The sequence below is a fragment of the Gavia stellata genome, chromosome 3 (genome assembly GCF_030936135.1).
Source record: "Gavia stellata isolate bGavSte3 chromosome 3, bGavSte3.hap2, whole genome shotgun sequence".
NCBI classification, from domain to species: domain Eukaryota; kingdom Metazoa; phylum Chordata; class Aves; order Gaviiformes; family Gaviidae; genus Gavia; species Gavia stellata.
In genome coordinates, this window is record NC_082596.1 from 65,896,230 (window position 1) to 65,918,834 (window position 22,605).

At 37.5% G+C, this 22,605-nt stretch overlaps 1 protein-coding gene across 1 annotated transcript in view; it reads right to left on the reverse strand.

Annotated features, from left to right (window-relative positions):
* Nucleotides 1-2,269: 2,269 nt before the first annotated feature.
* MBP (myelin basic protein) overlaps nucleotides 2,270-22,605 on the reverse strand; it is a gene marked incomplete at its 5' end in the record, with an annotated part of 91,837 nt that continues 71,501 nt past the window's right edge. The window contains 6 exon segments of the mRNA XM_059815639.1: nucleotides 2,270-2,326; nucleotides 4,821-4,946; nucleotides 5,932-5,964; nucleotides 6,555-6,590; nucleotides 7,844-8,008; nucleotides 21,564-21,994. Coding sequence (XP_059671622.1) covers nucleotides 2,270-2,326; nucleotides 4,821-4,946; nucleotides 5,932-5,964; nucleotides 6,555-6,590; nucleotides 7,844-8,008; nucleotides 21,564-21,994 — 848 coding nt within the window.

Sequence of the window (22,605 nt, forward strand, 5' to 3'; positions counted from 1 at the left end):
AAGCCGCTTCCAGCCTCTGAAAAAGATGACTGAGGGGAAAGCAGTGATGAAGGCAAGGAAGAACTTTTGCAAAAGTTCTGTAGTTCTACAGTGCAGTATTTTGAAAGATGTATTTCTCAATTTTTTTTAATCTTAAATATTCTTTCCCATTTTTTGAAGGCTGCTATAAAAAACAACTTGATTTTTACATACCCTGTTCAAAGAAGATATTTTGTGTTATAGTTGTTTACAAAGAGCGGGGTTTTATCGCCTGTACATAGACATTTTATGCTTTGCAACATCCCCCTGGCCTTTAGCTGCCACTTTGGAGACACTGGTCTCCCATAAATACTGTGTCATGTTGTCAACCTTATGGGCCATGCTAAGTCACCAGCAATGTCACTAGAAGTCTGTGTGTGGGCAACTGGGTCCTGGGTCCTGAAGTGTCATTTTCTGGTATCTGAACATTATTCATAAATTGGGGGGGAGGCCAAAACCAAACACCCAGAACCTTATATATACAATCGTCTCTGTTATAAAAGACAAAACTGGTCCAAGTTTCATTTCAAGTTGATTACTTTATTTCAATAATATTTTTAAAAGCTATGTTCCTATAAGAACAATACGTATTCAAATTAAATCAACTATTACGTTGCAGAGTATAAATCTGAATGAAGCTACAATAGAAAAATACACATAGCAACCAGTGTAGGTAATAGAAGATGTAATACATGTGTGTATGCTTAATAATTTTGGTGGTTTTGTTTTCTTTAGTCTCTATGTATTTTCTATCCTCTCATCTTTCATTGCTTCATATTAATGGACACCGATTTAAACCTACAATAATGGATTTAGGTGTGAAATGCAATTAACATACATATTTATAGGTAACTTTTACTGGGCACTTATTAGGAATGCAGTTTCAACCTGGGAAGCGTTAACTGTAGTCTACAATGCATAGGCTAAACTAAAAAAAAAATAAAATTAATCAGACACTTAGATGATAGCTTGAAGAAATGGTAAGTTTAAGTAATAAAACAGTGCAATTCAGAAGAGCTTTTTATTTCCCTAAGTGTGGTTGGAAATGCCATTGGCACATGTTTGTTTTATTAATTTGTGAACAATTAATATCTAAATCTAACTGCTATAATTTATTTCTATAAGGCAACTACAGTACAACAGTTAAACGTTCACAGTAGTTTACTATGAGTTTGCTTTGGTGCACTGCCTTTAATAGGCATCCAGATATTACTCAGGCAAAAGATGAGCCGACCAAATATAACACTGCTGCAATACCAAGAGAAAGATTTTAAATCCTGATGCGAGATGTGTGCAGGACTATCTGAGATACCAGTACTGAAGGGCTCTCTTTCTGAAATTAGACTTATTTGTTTATATATTTATTTACTTATTTATTGTACTGCAAAGTTAATGCTGTTGCAGCAGAGTTTCTGTGAAGCATCAGTGATATCTGGTGGTCACTGGTGCCATCATAGATGTTTCTTCTCTGGGAATATCCCTTGTTTCTTAACATTAGTCTAACCCAAATTTTAAATCCTCTTTCTCTCCCTCATCTGCTCTTAAATCTAATGGTTTGGATGCAATGAGCAATTCATGGTATGGAAAGAATTTCCTTATTACTATTGCTCTGCATCGTATTGATTCTACAACATCTGCCCCCTCCCATGCTTCACATACCTTGAACTCCCAATGTTTGGTAAACCTTTCCATGACTGCCTAATCCTGTTACGAAAATAAATTATTCTGTGAGTGAGAGAAGGAAGATTAAAACAAAACAAAACAAATCAAAAAAAGTATTTGGATAAACAGTCCTTACAACTTCTGCACATGGTGTTTTTTTTTTTTAAACAGCAGTGTCTCAAACTCATAAACAGCAGTGCTTAGCATCCAAGACATTAGCTCTTTATTTGTAATTCTGATGTTGACTAAAACAAAACCAGAAGACTTGAGCTCAGATTAGGTGCTTGGGAGAAATAATGAAGTCCAGCATACAGTTAAGGCATCCTGAAGAAGAATGAGTAAAGTCAGAGATCTTGTTACTTCACATAAAATAAGGAAAACATCTAGTAAAGCTACTTTTTGTGTTCCTTTCATTCAACTGTTGGTCAGGGATTGCCAATAGAAGCTTGTATAATCTACTGCATGCAGAACCTAATTGGCATTAAGTAATGGATTGCATCTATCTAGGTAATTGTTGCAGTTGTTATTAATTTTAAGGCAGTTACATTATGAAGCAGAGTACATGATCCTTGGATGGCATCTTAGAGCTTCAGCGCCTAGCAACTGGTGAACCAGACCGCGATCCAGGTCGGGACCCAGAGCCTCCCTGTGAAGGGAAGAACAGAGTTAAGTTAATTAAATGGTACTCCATATTTGGGGTTATAAATTGAAAAACATCAGCCTGTAGTATGACAAAATTTTAAATGTTATCTAATGAAGATGGCTTGCAGTGGCCTCTAGTATATCACTAAATGTTACTGGAATGTTTACTTCAAAGAGATGATTCCTTTTCATATATTTTCGCATAGGATTAATTTACTCTCATTAAATCTCTCATACAGGGCTAGACGGTCTCTCATGAATTATTTGTAGGTGCATGTTCTTACTCTGGCCTTCCTAATGAAAGCAATTTATTTCCTTAGACATCTTGGAAATTTTCATTTTATGGCTACCCCTGAACTGTGTGTATACTTAAAAAAACCCAAAAACCACCAAAACCAAAAGCTCCAAACCTTGCATACAAGTTGTAATAGTCTCACATCTGAAAGAACTGAAATGTAATAATTTTATTCTGTAATATTTATTAGGGTAAATTGTTAATGTGATTATATCAACATGAGTCTTGTATAGAAAGCTCAGAAAATACAGCAAATACAGGAAAAAAAATAAGAAAAGATAAAGGGGTGAAACCTGGCCTATTTTTACAAATAACAAAATATCAAATTAGGAAAAAACCACTTGTGACAATTCATAAATCCGCAACTGAGAAAAGCCCTACAGCAGTTTTATAGCAAAGATGATCCAAGCTGAAATTTTGGCATTCCATTTTTGGAACTTAAGGTAACTGGGTATCTTTTCCCATAGCTTTAGCAACTTTCTAGGCAAATCTTGAACAATACACTTATGACCACAAATGTCAGATAGTGTGGGTAATTGTTACTGTAATCAGTTGATGACTGAACTGTTTACTTAAAAAAAATGAAGCATGTGTGTACTCTGGAATTTTGTTTTCTTTATTTATACTCTTCTCATCTTTCGGTGCTCCCTCCTTAGTTTTACTGAACTGTTTGAAGGAAAATTTAGTGTAATCCATTAGGTAATTAGCTTTTTTTCTTTCAAAGTTATCTTAAAGAACGGATAACCTTTTTATTGTACAAGACTGTAAAACTATATAAAGAAATAGTTATTAATGCCTCCTGCTATAAATAATGGTTCTAAATCAAACGGGCCTGAGTAAAACTCTGATATGAGTTCCAAAAGTTAAAATTGCTCGGAAAAGGCTGTCTAAAAAGTAGAACTGGTATACGTATATCATCAGATACATATAAATCCAAACTAAAATAGTTGTGATGGTTGAGTAAAAAAGGGAATGTTAAATTTTGGGAAAGATTATTATTGGATATTTTCAGATGTTCAAAAGAAGTTTTACAAACAATGTCAGTATATAGCCATGGTATTGTTGATGTATCTGAACTCCACTAAAAAGCTACAAGTACACAGCATGAAAATGAGACTTAAATGTTTGATTTTTACGTGGGCCTCTGAAGAGCTCATTCCTTTTCTTAAATTGCAACATAAGAATTCTTACTACTTCCTGGAAGTTTTCAAGATGTCACTTGGTGCTGCATTTGTTTGAAAAACAGCTCTACAATGAAAGATACGTACCCTAAACCATGTAAGAGACAAAAATGTATTTTTGCTACAGGTGAAGGTGCTATTATGTCTCCTGTTGCAGAGAAGAGCACTAAGAGTCTGAGATGATCAGCTCTGCTAATGGGATCTCAGACCTTCTGTCTTGAAGTTAAGATTACTGCTCATTGCATTCTTCGTGTGTGAATAATATACTAGGTGATTTGTTACAAGTGAATGCTTTGCTACATTAGTTAAAGTAGCTGCCAGTGGATATGATGTGCTTTTCATGTGTCTTTTTCCTGACATAGAATGTGAAAAATCCTCACAACTGACTCTTTTTCCTGTTATGTTTTCATTTATTAGCTGTGTTGGTGGGGCTGTGCGGTGACTCGAAATGGCGAACTGAACCAGATTGAAGATAATCTGACCAAATGTTTATTTTTCATATGACACAGTTTTCTAATTTGCCCAAGTATGTGGTGTTGCAACTTACAGTACTGACATATTATAGGAGTTCTCCCACATGGGGTGGGAATGAGCAGGGACTGTTCAAAGTTGTTACTGCACTTCAACCAAATATGTGTCCAGCACTGCCCTGTACTACCATTCTGCATTTTACCAGTTTGCTGTCATTTTCACTATTCTAAGTATTTTAGCAGCAGCAAGCTGTGTCACCTCATTCATCTTCTGTGTTCCAGGTCGTTTGTGAGCTCAGTAACAATACAGATCCTGTGGACTTACCTTCTTTCCTGATGGTAACTGACTGTGTATTTTTACCTTTGTTTCCTATCATGTAAGTAGTTACTAGGCCATGAGATAACCTTCTCTTTTATCCATGCAAATCTAGTTCCTTCAGAAGCTTTAAGGAAATGTGGTTGTTTCAAACTTAGCAGGTTCTGGAGAGGTTTGGCTTCTCTTTTTCCCGGACTCAGTTTTTTCTACTTAATGTAAGTTCAATTGTACTTTACCAGTTTAAAGATTTTGGAAAGAGTGCCCTGGCCCTCATGATAGGATCCCTTGTGTCCCTTGTGAGCAGATTTATGCTCATAGAATTTTCCGCTTCCTCCATATCCTGGCTTGTGTCCTTCACCGCCCTGCAAAGAAATATTTTCATATATATTGCAAATTATCTCATTCAAATTAGAATATGCACATTGTAATCTTTGTGATCGCTGAAATATAATACTCAAATGAGAAATTTAGAGGTGTTGGAATAAAATAATCTTTATATAATAAACAAGGATGAAGGAAAATGTTAGGAAATAATCTGAATATACTCAAGTCTGAGGGAAGCACCGATCTGTAAGAGAGGAGTTAATAATCAAAAAATGGATACTTAGAAGGTTAACCTGGGTGACAAAACTCAAAATGTTTCAATTTCACGAGTTCTAAGAGGTCAAACACATCAACTAATTTGTGTTCTTCTGATAGTGTAAGAAATGCTTAATGACTTGAAGGCTTTAATATTTTGTCTTAAAATGCAATTAATTTACATGTCCATCTCATATAAAATCAAACCTGTGGTAGAGAAGTAGAATTTAGTTAGTTGAGAGATAACTGTGGGGAGAACTTGCCTAATAATAACTGTTTAGGCAGATCGCTTCTTACTAAAAGGGGTTGCAAGGAAAGATGGGACAAAATACTTGAATTAGTGACAGTGTTAGTTTTGCAGACTTTATGGTACAAGAGCAATTCGAACTGTGGAATAAGCACCCATCTTGTGCCAGCCCTCCCTCCTGTTTTTGTCCTTCCCAGGAAAAGAAGAATGCAGCAGATGAGTCTTCCAGGAGTCTTTAAGGGAAGAGAGCTTTGCCATGCAGTGGATTTTTCTCCCTTCGTGCTAAAGCAAAAGAAATTATTGCTGCAAGGTTGTCAAGTTGCTGGATAAGAGCAAGCAACAAAATTACCGTTTTAAAGTGTTGGGGGAGGAGGGAGGAAAGTGGAACAGGAAAAGCAAAATAGCAAAATTGAGACAAAACAAAATTATCACGTTGCTGCAGCAGCTTGAGGCAATGGCGCAAGATATGCTTTGGCCTGGTAAATGAAATGGCTGTTATTGAAAGCACATTCATCACCTACCCAGCTAAATCTGGTGAGGGATAATCCTCTTCCCTGTACGTGCAAGAAATAGAAACAATGACATGATGGTCACTATGGAACATAGCATCTGGGTGTACCATACACAGAAGATGATGAAAATGCAGTAAAAATAGTGAAATACTGGCCAGATAATGAGGCAGGAGTTGAAAACAATAGTCTCTGTACTGTCATTCCATGAAACAAGAAAGGCAAAATTCTTTATTACAATTACAAGAATTGACTTCACTAGCCATGGTTTTTCAGTATCATGTACTTCAGAAGCCAGCTGAGCTTAGTAAGTGTAAGGACAGTTCCTGGTGGGTGAGGCTTGTTTGAAAGCATTACATATTACGAGTTTATTACATAAAGCAATCACAACATAAATTGAATATAAAGATCCCTGCGAGTGACTTTAATTTGTTACATGTCATGCAGCAAGTCAAGTCCATGAGGAAGAGAACCATGGCTTTTCTGTCTTAGTAATATTTAAAGCAAGGGGCTAATGATAACTCCAGGTGTTTACTTAATGCTGTTAAAGAAAATGGATCAGGCTAGCAGTTGAATGGGTATAAATTAGCCCACAAAAAATCCTGGACGTTGCATGAGCCCCTGAAAACACTTACCTTTGCTTGCATTGGGGGAGGTGTACGGGGTGAGACCTAAAAACCAACACAAAAAGTTGTAAAACCGAGGCAACAATAAATGTAGGGAATCATCAAGCCTTTTGCATATTGTCTATGAGTTAGTAGGCCTTATGCATCAGTTATTTAATTTAATCCTTCTCTTTATCGCCATATGAATACTTCAGAATGCCCATTGTTAAAAGATAGTACAAAAATTAATCATAGTGTGTGTAATTTTACCATCATAAAAACGTTCACGTTATTGATGGATTTTTTTTTTTTTTAAACCTATTGTAGGTCTTATACTTCAGATCCAATGATGGTCATATTCTACTCCAAGCAGACAGCATGTTACTTTCACTGTTCTAGATATCGATATTGGGAAACTTGATTTGTTAAGGTAGTTATCAAGAGAGACTGTGCTAATTCAAATAATTCTGTCCTGCTTTAGGCTGCCATTATGTTTTGGACGTTCCTTATTCAGCATTTGGGCATCAAAATACTGAGACCTTTGTTTCAGAAGAAAACCTGAAAAATAAAATTGGTAGGAGTACCTGTACAGATCAAATCAGAAGTATTGCAAATGCAGTATGTAGCGTCTCTGGATTGTTGCTGTACAGTGTTTTAATCAGAGTACTATATTTCATTAGTTATTTACACAGTACTCAAGAATTTAGTATCTGAGGAAATCCCATCTTTCCTGGATATTTTCTGTGAAAACTCCTTATTGGTGTAAAACCAGCGAAATTCAGAACTTGAACAAAGTTACTGTTATCTTAAATGAAAACATCAGGAAATGTTGTTGGGCTGTTTTCTTATGGTTTCAAATAATATCCAAAATTATAAGCTGTTTCATATTTGGGAGTAAATTTAGCATGTCCATTAAGTGCTCTCTGAAGTAATCGCACTAAGAAGCTCCTCTGCTGTCTTATGCTTTGCCTAGAACACACTGGATTTTAATCTATTTCTGAACAGAAGACATGCCTAAATACAGCCAGTGCTGAAGACACAAAGACAAAACGTGTAAATGGTGAAGCTGTATAATTGTAATCGTTGTTGAAATTTGACTGTGCTAATGCAGTGTTCACCCACTTCTTTTGTAGTATTTCAGTATTGTTTGTGTTTCCAGGTAAAATTATTTTTGTATTTGAATGGCATGATGAGCTCAAAGGCACAGTACTATTCACGAGGCTCAAAATAATGGCTAATGATTGGGGAGTATTTGGTTACTGAGGGATCCTAAAGAAAGTATTTCATTCTAGTGCATAACAAGAAGAGAGGAGACTTACAATGTTCTTGAAGAAGTGGACTACGGGGTTGTCGTCACCAGGCCGGCCATGCTGAGATCTTTGGGGGATGGACCCTACATGGTGGCTAGCCCTGGCTGCGTGTATATCCTGAAAAGCAGAAGAGGCATATCGCCAAGTCAGCTAGGAAGGAAAGATAATCAGCAACTGTATGAAGGGAAGAGTCATTTTCACCAGGAACGAAAAGAGAAAAATGCTTCAGAAATCTGCAGAGATTGCAACCTAAAGTTGTCAGTGCTGTGAAGGAACAATTTTTTAATAGAATGGCAAATACACAGTGCGTACATGAATATACATTGTGCATATGTATATGGGTGTACATGTTTTTAATGTTGCAGCCCAGTGGAATTAAACCTGTTACTGGAAAGTTGTGATACCAGAAACTTGATAATTTCCCCTTTTTCATAAGTAGGATCGTAGAATGTAATTTTAGAAATGAAACCTGAAATGAAGAAAAACTTAACATTATGTTGGGTCATTCTCCATGTGAGAGCAGGAATGGATCATATATCATTTTCTCAGTCCTCAAAGAGTACATATCACTGATGAACTGCAAGAGCAACATTTTTTTTTTTTTTTTTTTTTTTAGAATGAGGGAATCAAATGAGACTGACAATATTTCCTATCTTCAGTGGTGCTGCCCAAGCAACACAGCAGGAAGTCCAGTAAGCGAAGGTAAAGTAAATAACAAAAATAACACATTGTGAAGAGTGAATACCTTAACTGGTACTTAGAGCGTGATCCATCTGTTGCAGTGAAAATAGTCTCAAAAATTCGCTGTAGCTACTGCTATCTGGATGCAGTATGACGAAGTTCAAAAAAGGACTTAACATATGAGTGACCCTGTTACAGACATCTGCCCATCATTGTAAATGTAGAGGCACAAGGCTTCATGCTCAATGCAACAGATCTGAAGTATGTTCAGTGAGGAACAGAGAAGGGAGGAGAGAATGAAAATAACAACACAATGGTTCTCTTAGTGTAATGAATTCCCTGAAAATGCAATGATGCTATAAGCATCATGTGGATACTAAAATTTTTCATTGGCTTCTAAAGATGAAATAGAAATCCAGAGTGAGACAGCTCACGTAAGCACTTCCCTAGTAGCACGAACTGAATGAACATTTAACTGTAGAACAGTATGAATAGTTGCTTAAAATACACTTTGCTTTCATCGCATATAGAAAAGCATTGATCAACTTGCCAGGGAAAAAGGTTAGTCTGATTGTTGGAGCAGGACTTCTGACTCGTGAGCAGTTTGGTGATTTTTAACAAGTAAGTTAGTATCTATAGAACAGATTTTCAAAGGTTTGAAGAGTCTTTTTGCACTTTGAGTGAAATCTCGTGACATCAGTAGCTTTCAGAATGACCCCGACTGCCTCAAGCTATTACTACTGAAAATGGCTGTGCAGAGATTTACATGTTCTAAGACTTGAATAAAAGGTCCCATGAAACCATCTAGTGTTTCTGCTCAAAGCTGCTACATGGAAGTTTTATTTTTAAGTGAATGGTGTCAGATCTTGTGATCTTACGTGAATGAAATAGATTTGTGTTATTTTGGATCATGCAAAATGAGATGAAATATCCATCTTCATGAGTGGCCTTTTAAGTTACGTAATTTTGAGGAGAAATGAAATCCAGATACATAATTTAGAAGCTGAATTTCCTTAGGATAAAAAATGAGCCAATGCAGAGAAGTTCAGCTGGTATTTATCAGCATTGGTTGCATGCCAATGATATGTAATGATTTACTGTTTAAAAAACAGGAATTTCTGAATTTTATTGGATCTGCGAGATTTGTATAGTGTCAGGCAGTCAGTCCTGCTCATACTTCTGTAGCAGGTTCTACTTTGTCGCTAGTTCCAGTATTGCCGAAATACCCTCTGCTGTCGTGATTAGGAAGAGGGAGCCAATAAGGCATCGACACATGTTGAGAACAAGTTACTTCAGCCATGTGTTTGTCTTTTTAATCTGTGTTCAAATGAAGCATGGCTTTGCCTCTGGAATCAGCTGACTGCCGTGTCTTTGGCATAAATAGTATGATAAATACCGTGGTGTTGCAGATCTGAACGTCCCTCTTTAGCAGCAGGAACTGGTTGCTATCTAACTGCAAAACTATTGCAGTATGGGAAGCAGAAAACGTCAAAATCAGATTTGATTGCCTGTAGCCTGCAACTCCGCAGTGGGCTATGGCTTGCCACCAGGCAGTTATCCCAGAAAAGGTGGGATAACAGGTTTTTACAATTTAGATGAGGTTGAGTTTCCTGAATTTAGCATTCTGATCAATTATTAGGTGCTAGTAATTTGGTGTGTTGAAAAGGTTATCGTGCAGTACATACATACAAACTTCCTTCTGTCTGTGGTGCCAAATGTTAGCATAGTCTTTGACTGGGTCCCCTTCTGAAGCTTACTGGGAAGTAGCAAGTCTGAAGCCATTTTTAATGATTGTTCTGTGTGAGTTTAATACCATGGTTTTCCCAGTGTTACAAATAAAGTGCTTTCCTTTCATATTATCATCAGCAAGCTTCAGCTGCAGTCGGAATCTTCTGTATTATTCTCATTTTGTGGCAGTTAATTACATATTTCCCTTTAATTTGTTGTTAGTATTACTTTTCCACCTGTAGTTTGTTCTTTCCATTTTTGGACTCCTACAGGCAGGGGTTGAAATCCAGTGGTTTTTTTCCTGAGATTGCTCACATTCATGATTTATAAAAATAATTTCCCTCAGAAGTGTAATAACTGATATCTATAGGTGTTAAAGGTTAAATTTGAATGGATTCAGGCAATGCTTTGCTGAATGAAAGAGAAAACAAATCTGGTTTATCCTGCTAGGATGGGCTACTGAGGTGGTATTTTATAACTGGACTTTTTTGAAAGAGTTCATCTAGTCACTGCACATTTCACTAATATGTTCAGAAGACCACCATTTATCTTTAAATATGCTTTAAGCGCTTGAGGAAAAAAAACCATTAACCTTAAAACCTAATAGGAATACAGCAGAGCAACTGCGTTTTAGGAATGGGTGACATATTTACTTGTTTCTTTGGGTTATGTGTCTCTTTTGCCCAGCAGCTGCAGCGAGCTCTTCCCCACACCTCTTGCAATGTTGTCATGAATTTCAGTCTTAGGAGTATTGTCAATAAAAAGCAAGCTTGGCTTCCACATTTATATATTAGCAAACGTACTTGCAAATTACAACCTTGAATTCAGAGCCCTTGGGTACTGTATGTGGAGTTTTAAAACAGATATTCCTCTGTTTGTGCCCTTAAAAAAAAATTTTAAAATTACAACTTCTAGGGTAACTGAATAGTTTGTAGTCATGAGCAGTCTTTCTTTCAAAAAAAAAAAAAATAAAATAAATGTGGGACAGAGGAGAACACTCAGATTTTCACTCTTCCCAGTTAACTTTTTGTTTGACCTTAAAAAAGGATCCTACTAAGTCAACTCTGCTGTACATTCAAAAAAGCCAAAAAGGAAAGATCCCTTGATCTGAACGATCTTAATTTTTAGAAAATGTTTGTCTATACTGGGAATTTAAGCAGTATGTCTGTATCATCAGATCTCTCACAGTTTGCAACTTCACTGTGAAATTAATAGCTTTAAGGATTAATAATGTAAATAAGAACACTCTTAAAAATGTATGTATGTAAAATACCCACAGTTATTCTGTAGTCAGGAGTGATTCAATATTGGAATGCTTTGCGGCTCTTTCTGGTGATGCACAGTGAAGTTGCATTATTTCACCGTGCCACCTACCTTATGTATGTTGCCCGCTAAGACGAAAGAAAAAAAGAGAGTAACTTTCAATGTAGTGCAAAGAAAACATACAGGTATTTTAAGTCTTAACAGTAGCTATACATTGGCATTGCATTCTCAGTGTTAGCCATGTACTTTCACATCAAGCTAACTAAATTTACTGGCGCAACCTGATTAATAATTGCCATTTCTCTAACACAGAAACAAGAAGCCATATGTAATTCAGTATGTGCTCCATTTTGGGTTTTGTGCGAGCTGATTGCTGCATTTCCAATTGAGGTGACGATACCCGAGTATATGCTCTTCAGTGTTCTGGAGAGCAGGCCTAACCAGGTCTCTTGGTACTTTCTGTGGCACTTTAAGGGCTGTTACCGTCTGTACTGTAGCTCTGCAGGAGACTAGAGAAGAGGGGTCTTCTGGTTTTTGATAAATGGAGCGGGCCCTTCTGGTTTGTCCATTTGGACACTGTGTTTGATATTACAGTGATCATATATGCATCTGCTGTGAGGCATAGTAAGATTTGGGGGATTAAATTAATTTTCATATAAACACAACTGCATTTAGGTATGCTACATGTCCTACTTGATTTTGTTTACAGATTTGATGCAGAAGTGGAAAAAATGTGGTTAAGCAGTGGCAAACATTTGTTAGTGATCTTGTAAGAGCTCATGAAATACATATTTGACTTTTTGCTTGGTATAAACATGGTATCTCAGATCTTGCAACTCATTAAGAGGGACTTTTAAATGCATATTGTAAGGTCTCACTGAGAGCTCTCCTCTTCCACAGGAGGATCGCATACACGTTAATATAAACTTAAAGCACTAGTTCCCAATCAGAGATTATATGCATTAGTGAAAATAACAGTATTAAGATATTTTTGGCTTGGAATACTGAATTTATAGTTTTTCTAATAATTCCTTTCAGTATCATTATTACGTAGTTTTGTTGCCTACTTCAGGATGTGAAATGAAAATCTAAAGAACATCACCTGTCATTTCTGTAATGGCAAAACCCCAATACATATGAAATATGGCATTTTTGACATTAATAAGAATGAAAAACAATGTATATTTTAATGGATTTAATGGGTTTTATGGTTTTTGGTGGGTTGTCTTCACAAAAGGTACCTAATGAATTTAAAAGAAATCACACAAAATCTACAAATTCATATAGCTATGAAAAGTACATTTAGATTGCTTTAGAAAACCAAACTGTTTCACATCCTACAGGATGTAATGCTTAACCCCCACTAAGAAATTTGCAACCGTACTGGTAGACTAAAATTAGTCATCTTTATATGTTAAGTGACAAATAGTGTTCGTGCTGGCTTGTGGGAAGAGCAAGGTGGAAAAGCAAAAGGCAATTTGTAAGCCACTCAGCTAATTTTGTGTAGTCCTTGAAATGGACTCTGAATCCAAACTCTTTCTAAGTGTAAGGAAATTCCTATCCAGGCTTGACTTTCTGTAGTTAGTACCATTTCAAAACAGTATTCCAAACTGGAATTGAGACGCATCCTTTCAGTCACTAGATACACTATTTTTTTTAAACAAGAGGAAGTTTATTATATACAGTTTGACTAGAGCGATCATGGGAAATCTGACAGGCGCTTGTATACAGAAATTGCTTCATCTCGGGATTTGGAGGTGCTTTGTACCTGGGGCTTTGTGTTCCTGGGCGTAGCTGGCACTGCGTCAGAGCCTTTCAGGGCTGTTACCCAGTCTCATCGGGCAGCAACAGAGTATCTAGCACATGTGTAATGTGAGGATGTGTTTCTCCATGCTTAGTCTAATAGTAATTTACATAAACACGCATTGCTAAACCAGAGCTGTGTGGCACTGGTGCTGTTGCTTCCATTTTCATTCACGTACAACCCGAGTACCGATTTGCTCTTTCTGATGGTGTTTATTCCAGGCTGTTCACAACTTGCTGATCTGTTACAAAAAGCAATGGGAATGCTGACATCTTCCCCATGTGCTGGTCTGATGGTGACATAAATAATTAGCTAATTCAGGAGGCTTTTTCTAATCACTTTGGAAGGGATGAACTACACATCCTTGTAATGGTACTGCTATTTTTTACTAATATGTGGAAATCAGGGCAGAAATGAAATGACTTGCTGAAAGTTACAGAGCAGAATTGTTAGGAAGAAAGAGGCAGTGCAGGAGCTTCTGCTTACCAGTGGTGTGCTGAGATCATGAATATCATCTTTGTCTAGAAATAGGTGATGAACAGAAAGAGAAAGAATTCTTAGCAGAAAGATGGGAACAAAACCCACGATGACTGAAAAGGAAGAAACCCAAGGAAGAGGATAAGAAAGACAGCATGAAGAAGGAAACAATGGAGAACACTGACCATCAAGAGCGGTAAGTGTTCATCAATAATCCAGAACCACATTTCTCCATAACCTTCTTGCTCCTTAGTGCCTTGATGATTAGGGTTCACAAATTAGAAGGGGGGAGGAAAGAATTACTGGGGAAAAAAGAAGAATCAGGACAGTTGTTCAGGGTAGTAGTTCTGCTTTATGATGTGTCCCGAGTGAGAGACCGGTGCCATCATACCTTCTGGGTTTTTCTCCATGTCCAATTTATTCCATTGTTGTGACAATTGGATGAATGCTTTCAGGGGCAAACCACGATGCTTTAATTTACCTTTGCTTTTGTGAAGCATTTTTCTGCCTAGCATTAATCATGTTATTCAAATCTTCTTCATGATAGAGGTTCTTTATCTGCTTGGACATAGTCTCTGGTGCATATCCAGTATTGTCCTCTGTGCCATTTTATCAAGATGGTATCAGTCAGACAATGACATAGGTTAAGCCTTCTTGAAATGACCCACTGCAGAAACGCAGTACAAAGCTTTACTTTTTGGCTTTTTGAGAAGTATTTTGGCTAGTAGGTATTCTCAGGGTAGTGTCCAGCGTAGCTTCTGCTATCAACAAACTTCACAGCCTTAAGGACTTAACTGTACATGGCCAAAATATGGAAGGCATCATAGATTAGTATTCACAATGATAAATTTCTACTGGTAGGACAACACAGTTGGTGGAAATGCATCTGTTGGTGCTGCTATGGCAAAAGAATGTAACATTGTGGGTATGGCTATTAGTAAGAAAGCAGAAATTTCTAAAAATTTTTAAAAGGCCCAATGCCTAGTATTTTCATATAGTCAAGAAGGTCATACAATAAACAGGATAATAACAAAAACCAAAACTATAAATACCAGGTGTATGCTATCACTGTACAGCTGCTGACCAGAAATAAAGAGGAGAACAATGTTACAACCTTAATTTCCTTAACTTCATCTCTCAGGTTGCACATACCCACCCACCCACCCATCATTTTGTCAGTTCTCATCTTTGAAGGGACTGGCCCAATTTCATTTCTTTCCTGCCTTTAATAGGTGAGACAATGACAAGCTAAACTCTTGTACAGGTTGTTAAAAGTATTACTGCCTACACCAGCGTAGCTTATGGGGAGAGTACAATAGTAAGGAGAGTTTACTATTATGAAATAATTAGACATGGCATGGTTAATAGCCCTATTTATTGAAACAAAGACTGTCAATCAGAGGTAAAATTTCCAATGACGTAGCTGGTATAAAGGGGGGGGGGGGGGAAGGACCCACCCCAAACCCTGCAAATTCCGTAACAGTACCTGAAAATGGCAGTAGGGGATTTAGTGTTAGCTCAGAAATGAAATCCAGTAACTTCAGAGTAAAATGAGTAACTGAACATGTTTAACTAACAGGAGACAATTTCAGGAACTAGGTGGGAGATTTTGCATCAGTCCACAAAATGAAAGCCAGCAACTGTAGCCAATGATGTGTGATGATGAAGGTAAAAAACAAGGTCAGGAAAAACCCAATGTATTAACTTTTGCCTCAATTTTCTATTGGGCATTGTTTACCATTCTGCAATCTCAAAACAGCTGAAGAACAAAGACATTAATTTTGGCATTCTGGGATGGAAAGTGCTAAGGATAATGCAATTCTTCATTGTTTGCAAGGAACGAATATATGTGATAGAAAAAGCCCAATATAACAGATTTTAATATAAAGCAATTTCTTATTTGTAAATTTGGTTCATCTGCAGAGAAGTAAACACAATGAGAAAAACTTAAATGTTAGGTAGATAAAATCCTCATGCTAATTTTTGAATACATCCATTTGACATTCTGTATGAGAGTTCTGGGATTCCTGCCTGCCCCTCCCACTTGTTTAAAGAGACACTCCCCCGGTATACCATAGTAAAATTAAATCCAGACCTTATTCTCAACTGGGCTGTGGTTCCATGCAGTTGAGAAACAGAGACCAAAAGACCCCAAAGCTGCCATTGCTGCCTCTCCACTGGCCTTGGCTCTGCCCTGCTGTTATGCTCAGACCCAGGCAAAGCGTATCAGCAAGGCTGTAGCTTCACCCAGCACTCGAAAGACGCCTTGGAGCTCTGCTTCAGAGCACCCTGTTAGCTCCCCCTCTTACACATATTATATCATACTGGTGGACAGAAGAATCTAGAAGTAGTCTAGCAAAGACTGAACTAGATGATACTGTTAGAAGTTTAATGAAAAGGGGAAATACTTTGCTGTAGACTGATTAGAAACAGTGATCTTTAAAATGCTTCAGTTGATTAATTTGTATTTTAGCCTGAACATGTTACTGAATACATTTCTGAACTTAAGAGGCAAAAAAAGACCACATAAATGATTGATAGTAAAAGCAGTGAATTGCATAGGCTTTTCCTGTCCACACAGTCACAATTTTCTCTTCAACTCCTAATACAAACCAGCAAGCCCCAAGTACTTTGTCTCATTTCTGAATAAACCTCGCCCTGCATCCAGTTAGTCTAGGCACGAAGCATCACTAATACTTTACCAAAAGTTACTGCTTGCTCTTCTAGGCAGCCCTCACATGGCATTTAACCTAGTCTGATTTCCACATTCCTCTTATAGTTTGCAATAATTGCTTCAAGCAGTAATTCCTTTGAAAATGCAAGAGCTAATTAGTTCCAGTGCATTAAATAATGTGTTAATTATTAAGCATGTATAACATATATATGGTCATATGTGTGTTAAACACGTCAGAATCAATCCTATGTAATGTTGGCTCCTAAGCTTTTCACTTACCACATGTTGTGCAGTACTCACCTGTGGGACTTGCTTCTTTTGTACAGGTTACTATTTTTTAAAACAGACAAATCTAAAGCGCTCTCGGGCCTACTGTACAAGCAAAACAAGCTTTAATCAAACTGGCAATTCTGATACACGAGTTCGTTATTAGGTCATTCATCGTTCATTACTACCTGCTACAAAAAAGAGAGGCCAGATTCAGTTCCCAGAATCATAGAGCAAGAACACGGGATTTAGCAGCCTCAGTTACTTAAAACGTAGTCATTCCCTTACAGAGGGCAAGCTTTATTCATTTCTGTCCAATACGCGGTTTTAACTGAATGTTGTAAAAAGACATACAGCCTCTTCTAACAATCTGAAACCCCATCACGTACTATGAAGTAGTTTGTTGCAACTTCTGTTAATGGATTAAAGTTTTTAAAACAAATTAAATCATTAGTACAACAGTTTTGTCATGTAAACATTTTAATGAATACATAAAGCCCATAATAAAGCAAAAGATTAAAACAAAATTGTTACAACCACCATAAACTATATAAAAAAAATTTTTACAAGCATATTGCTTGCACAGCAGGTTTTACAAAACAGTCTATCACAAGCAATACCACTCCCTGAAAACTAAAGACTTGGAAATAAAAAAAGAAAAATCACAGTAAGTATTTACTTAAATCATATCATATACTAGTCAGACTAGCACTGATTTAACTACTTTTCAAAGTCTTCATGGTGCTGTAGTATACATTAAAGCTTGCACAGGAAATGTGAATAGTGTTCAAGTGCAAAAAGAAAAAAGATGCTTGGATATTCTGACGAATATATCCATCCATATCATTATTTAAAGCTGTGGTTCCTAAACTTTTTGCCTATGCGTGTCTATCGCAAGCCTTTTTGCAGATCCCCATTACAGCGACTACTTAACTCTGGGGTGGGTTTGGCACTGCTGCTTCAGAAATGCTCATCCTAAACCCCAGTTCTGCTCAGCTTGAGAAGAACATCAGCCCAGTACTCCTTATACCTTGTATCTGTCTGTAGGAAGGGGAAGCCCTGTGTCCACCTTCCATATTCCTTGCACCCAAACGCATACATACTGGGAAAGAAATACAGGAGCAAGGCTTCATACAGGCAACAGGAGAATGTTACAAGACTGCATACAAAACTGAAGCAAAATGTAAGAGAAAAAATGATTTAATCTTTCACTAAGTCTGCCCTCAGCCTGTTATTTACTGTCATTCACAATGTTTTGGTCTGTTGCATGTGTGTCACAAATGTAGTTTAAAAGTTTAGTACGTTAATACATAATGTTAAACCAGGACAGAAAAGTTCTTGTTTCACAATCCAAACTTCAGTAGAAAAAAAATAAAATCATAAACAAAAGAATTACAAAGCATAAACAACTGCATAAAAGAAACAAAACAGCACTCAGTACATACTGAAGTTGAATACAGGCTACTATCTAGGAGGCACAAGAAAGATTTGATCATTTTAACAAACTTGCTTATATGCTTTACAGATGTTTCGATAAATATTCTATAAAGATTAGAAAGGAAATAATTTATAGTTACACTGCTGTCTTACATGCTTTTTAAAATGTCTGCACCACAGTTTCTTTCTGTCACCCTTTTAAATTCTTTTTTAATACAATTAAATTTAGGCTGTGTACAACAATAGTTTTGTTTGGAATATTGTACCTTAAAGCTTTTTCTTAAAAGTTCAAAATTCAAGCAGGTTTTCAGTTATCTAAAGTCTTGATGGGGCAGGGGTTGGGGGAACAATGGCAAATGCCCCTTAGAGGAGATGGAGTATCTCTGTACATTGCAGTATTTCTATTTTTATTTACTCCCATGGACTCTTAAGTTAAGTTAACTTCAGAATTCCATGGTAAGGGAGAACCTGCTCCACAGGGGAAAAGGAGGCCACAAGAACAGTCCCTGCTTTGTTCATACCCCACCTTTCCATACACAATAGTGAATATTATTCATTAATGTACTTTTCAGTTATGGCTGTGAGATGAAAATGCCTCCACAAAGAATTTATAATGTGTTTTCCTTGAATGTCAGCCCTAAATCTGCACAAAGAGCAAGTGTTGTCTTTACATTCCAGGGCTTGCTGGTGTGGGTTGTTGAGATACACACTCCCACAGGGGCAGGGGCTGGCTGAAAAAGGAAGATTGCAAGAAAGGCAGCTGCAGAACTGCTTTGAAATGCTTCAAAAAATTTTCAGAAACAAGTGCAAGCAAATAACCAGTGCAGCCCCAGGAACTTTTCAATTTCAAACCTCTGAAATTCATCCTTTAAGGTGCTTTTTATGGTATCTTATTTACCAAAGACCTGTTTACTTTGTGGAGTCTGGAAAACTGCCAAGGGACTTTATTCATATTTCAGCTCATCCACTAACACCTTCATCATCTGTCAGTACTCTGACACTCTACGAAATTCAGCAACTGTTCAGGTTTTAAGCACAAATAAGACTATTAGCCATCTAGATTTCCTCATTTATACACATGTATAAATAAATGACACCATAAGCCTTCCTTGATACAAGAAACCAAAAGGCATTGATTCAAAGGCTAAATAAATAATAGTTGAAACAACTATCTGTGCCACTTGCTCAGTACTTTCCCCACTGAAACCCTCCTATGATAGAGCTTCCTAGGACATGTTTTCATGCATCAATATTATCATTGTGTGAAATAGTGCTAGAGATGCTTTGGCACTGGAAGGCCTAAGGTGACTGACTTTTGCCAAGATAATAAAACTTCCCTGTGCTTCCAGTTGAGATCTGCAAGTCAGGACTCAAACATTATATGTAGTTGTTCTTAAAAAAATTAAATTACTTCTGCTAGGTAAAAAAAAAGTTAGAATTGTCCGTAATTCTGTACTGTTTTGCAGACATTTAAGTGCTTCAAAATGGCAGTTTACTGACCAGCAAGAGATAAGACAGATGATATCCTGTCCTTTCGTACATAATTACGTAGAGATCTGTAGAGAATCATAGCGATCGTGTTCATGCCAAAGGATAAAATACAGAATCTGTACAACTTGCAGCCATTTTTCAGTCATCACTACTAAAAAGTGAGTTGGTTGGTTTGTTTTATTGCTAAGCAAGAATGTACATACCTCTGTATATTTTGTATGCAGAATCTAAGGTTTTGGTATTGTTTCCTTGGTGTACAAAGAGCATTTCATATACTATATTTTTACTGAGTAACACAGTATATGAAAACAGCATATAACACAGCTGAAAACAGCAAGAGTTGAGCTAGCCAACCACGTTCCAGAAAATAGCAGTGTTGGGAACAGTCTCTGATATTTGCAGTAACAGTTAAGAAAAGTGGTTTTCTTCATTCTCACAGCAACTGCTTGTTGTGTGTATGAACATTACATACCTACAGAAACGACTGCGTAATTGCCAAATCTTTGTCATAAGCATTATAGTCCCCAGTTCGTAAATGTGAGAAACAAAAAGACCAAAATACACAGCTTGCTTAGTACTGGCTACCAAGTATGAGAAGCTTCTGGTTTTAAGTTGCTAGAGTATTTTTCATCCAGTGGTCTATACATTACAACAGCTCTTCAGGGAAGGGCTATTATACATTGTGCTTTCAAGTGTGGAGCTGTGAAGTACACTGACAGCCTGCACCTGTCGTATGATCACACATCACTTCTAAGCCACAGGGTAGTATGTATCATGTCCCAGTGCAACACTATGAGACAGCCCATTTGGGAAAGCTGCACGTGCTAACCCGTCCCGGCAAGCATCGCAGGTTAGAACTGTTGAACAGACAGCAAAGGTTGTCAAAGGTTATTGAAAATTTGGGCCCAGCCAACAACTATGAGCATTGCTTTTTGCAACACACAACTTCAGCAACTACATCAAATAATATATTCAGCTAAAACAAAGGTTTTACAGCCCTACAGTAATTGCATTCAAATGCTTACGTAGTGTGTGAACACACAAACACAATACTCCACTTATTTACATGGCAAAGGGTACAGTGAAAATATCTTAAACGTTGCCACTCAAACAATAGTGAACTAACATGCCATCTGCATAACTTATCAGAGGAGGGGATTAATCCTGGAAAAGGAAAGAATTCAAGTAATATCCTTTCATCAATACCTTGTTTTTCAATTCATAATGAAGAAAGGGTTTGTTACACAATTTCTAATATGAAATGCTTGGAATATAAATCTTCACTTCTCACCAGAATAAAGCAGCTGGACTATTTTGTACACCTGGGATTCAGGATAATATCTGTCAAGCCAGCTCCTCAGCAATGCTATCAACGAACCTTAAAACATGCTCTTGCGCAAGCAGGCTGAGCATCTGGCCACAGTTCTTTTTCTAACATCTTATTCTAACATCTAACATATTTCCAAGTCTGTCCCTCAGTTAGTGCCAAGCTATCTAGAGATTGTCTTGCATTTAGTGCTCTCATCCAGCTCCGTTTTGCAAATATTTAAGAACACCACACAAAAAAGCAGGCTGAAGTTTCTCTACATGGCACAGCATACAAATGCGTACAATGCACCACATTAAATTTTCATAAAAATTCCTCTCAGTAATGTTTCTAGAGCCACCTGGATTTCTAATACTCCTTGTTACTACCCAGAACAGCTCCTCATTTCCCAGATCTATGCCTTTTTTTGTTGTTTTCAGTTTAAAGCCAAGCATTAAATTACACATCTGCAAGTACCATCTTGCTAGCTAAATCAACTCTTGCATTATAGCAGTTACACCTTCCATTTCATCCCACCCTTCCTGTTTAATTGTACTTTATTTTGCTGTAGCTGTGCAGTTCTCTATTCCTCAGAGCTCACCTTGCCCGAGCCCCGCCGGGGAACATGTCTTTCACCTCCAAAGAATCTGCCCAGCGAGTCAAGTAGACCCGAGTCTCTGTGCCTTGGAGATCCATGTCTAGCATGGTCTGTAGTGCTCGCAGATGCCATTTTTGATCCGTGCCGGAAAGAGGAGCGTTTTTGTGAAGCCATCAAATCCGAATTCTCTGAAGCTGCTGCACTGTCCTCTTGGATGGTCTGTAGCTCGTCTGACTCTGAAGGCCGATCTTTGAAGGTGTTGTCTTCTCTTCCTGGGGCATCTCGGGAAAAGAGGCGGATCAAGTGGGGGCGACCAGTTGTGTCAGCTGGGTTGGCCTCAGGCCAGGCATTCTTCGGGTCTGCTGTGCCTTTGGAGTCTGTCACCGCTGGGCTCTTCGTGGAGAACCCATTGTTCTGGTTCACATCTGCCTCTCCTGCAAACAACAAGGATGAGATATGAATACAGGCCTGTGAAAAACAGCCCTGGAACAATGCTGCTTTCTTTCCCTTGCCTTGAGATGCTAATTTCATACAAAACCTGTAATATGTGCAGTTGTAATGAAACTATGTCCTCTATCAGCCTTTAAGAACATTAAGCTATCTTGGAACCGAAATCGGGATGATGTTCTCACACAAAATTTGCAGTAGTTCTAGGTGGTTTTTTTTCATTAAACATATTTGTAAATAGATCAACAGGTTGTTCGAAGCACAACTGAAACTAACCTTATTTATGTGGAAGCCTTACTGATGAGGAGGCTTTCAGTGAACAATCAGAATTCCTGTACTTTCCCTTGAAGGCCAGAACTCTAAGATGTGACATTTTTCTCCAAAATTGGGGGGGGGGGGGGGGTAGGTGGGGGGGTGTGTGTGTGAAATTAAAGCAACATTGCAGGATTGAACCTTCTCAAGTGCACATTCCCTCTCCATGATGTCAGAGCTTTTGTACCTGAAGGTTTTAACCCCATTTGGAATCCCTCACTGTAATTTCAATACCGCTCAAACAAGTGTAATGAGTGGAGGTTTTATCCCTATTTATATTGTCCTC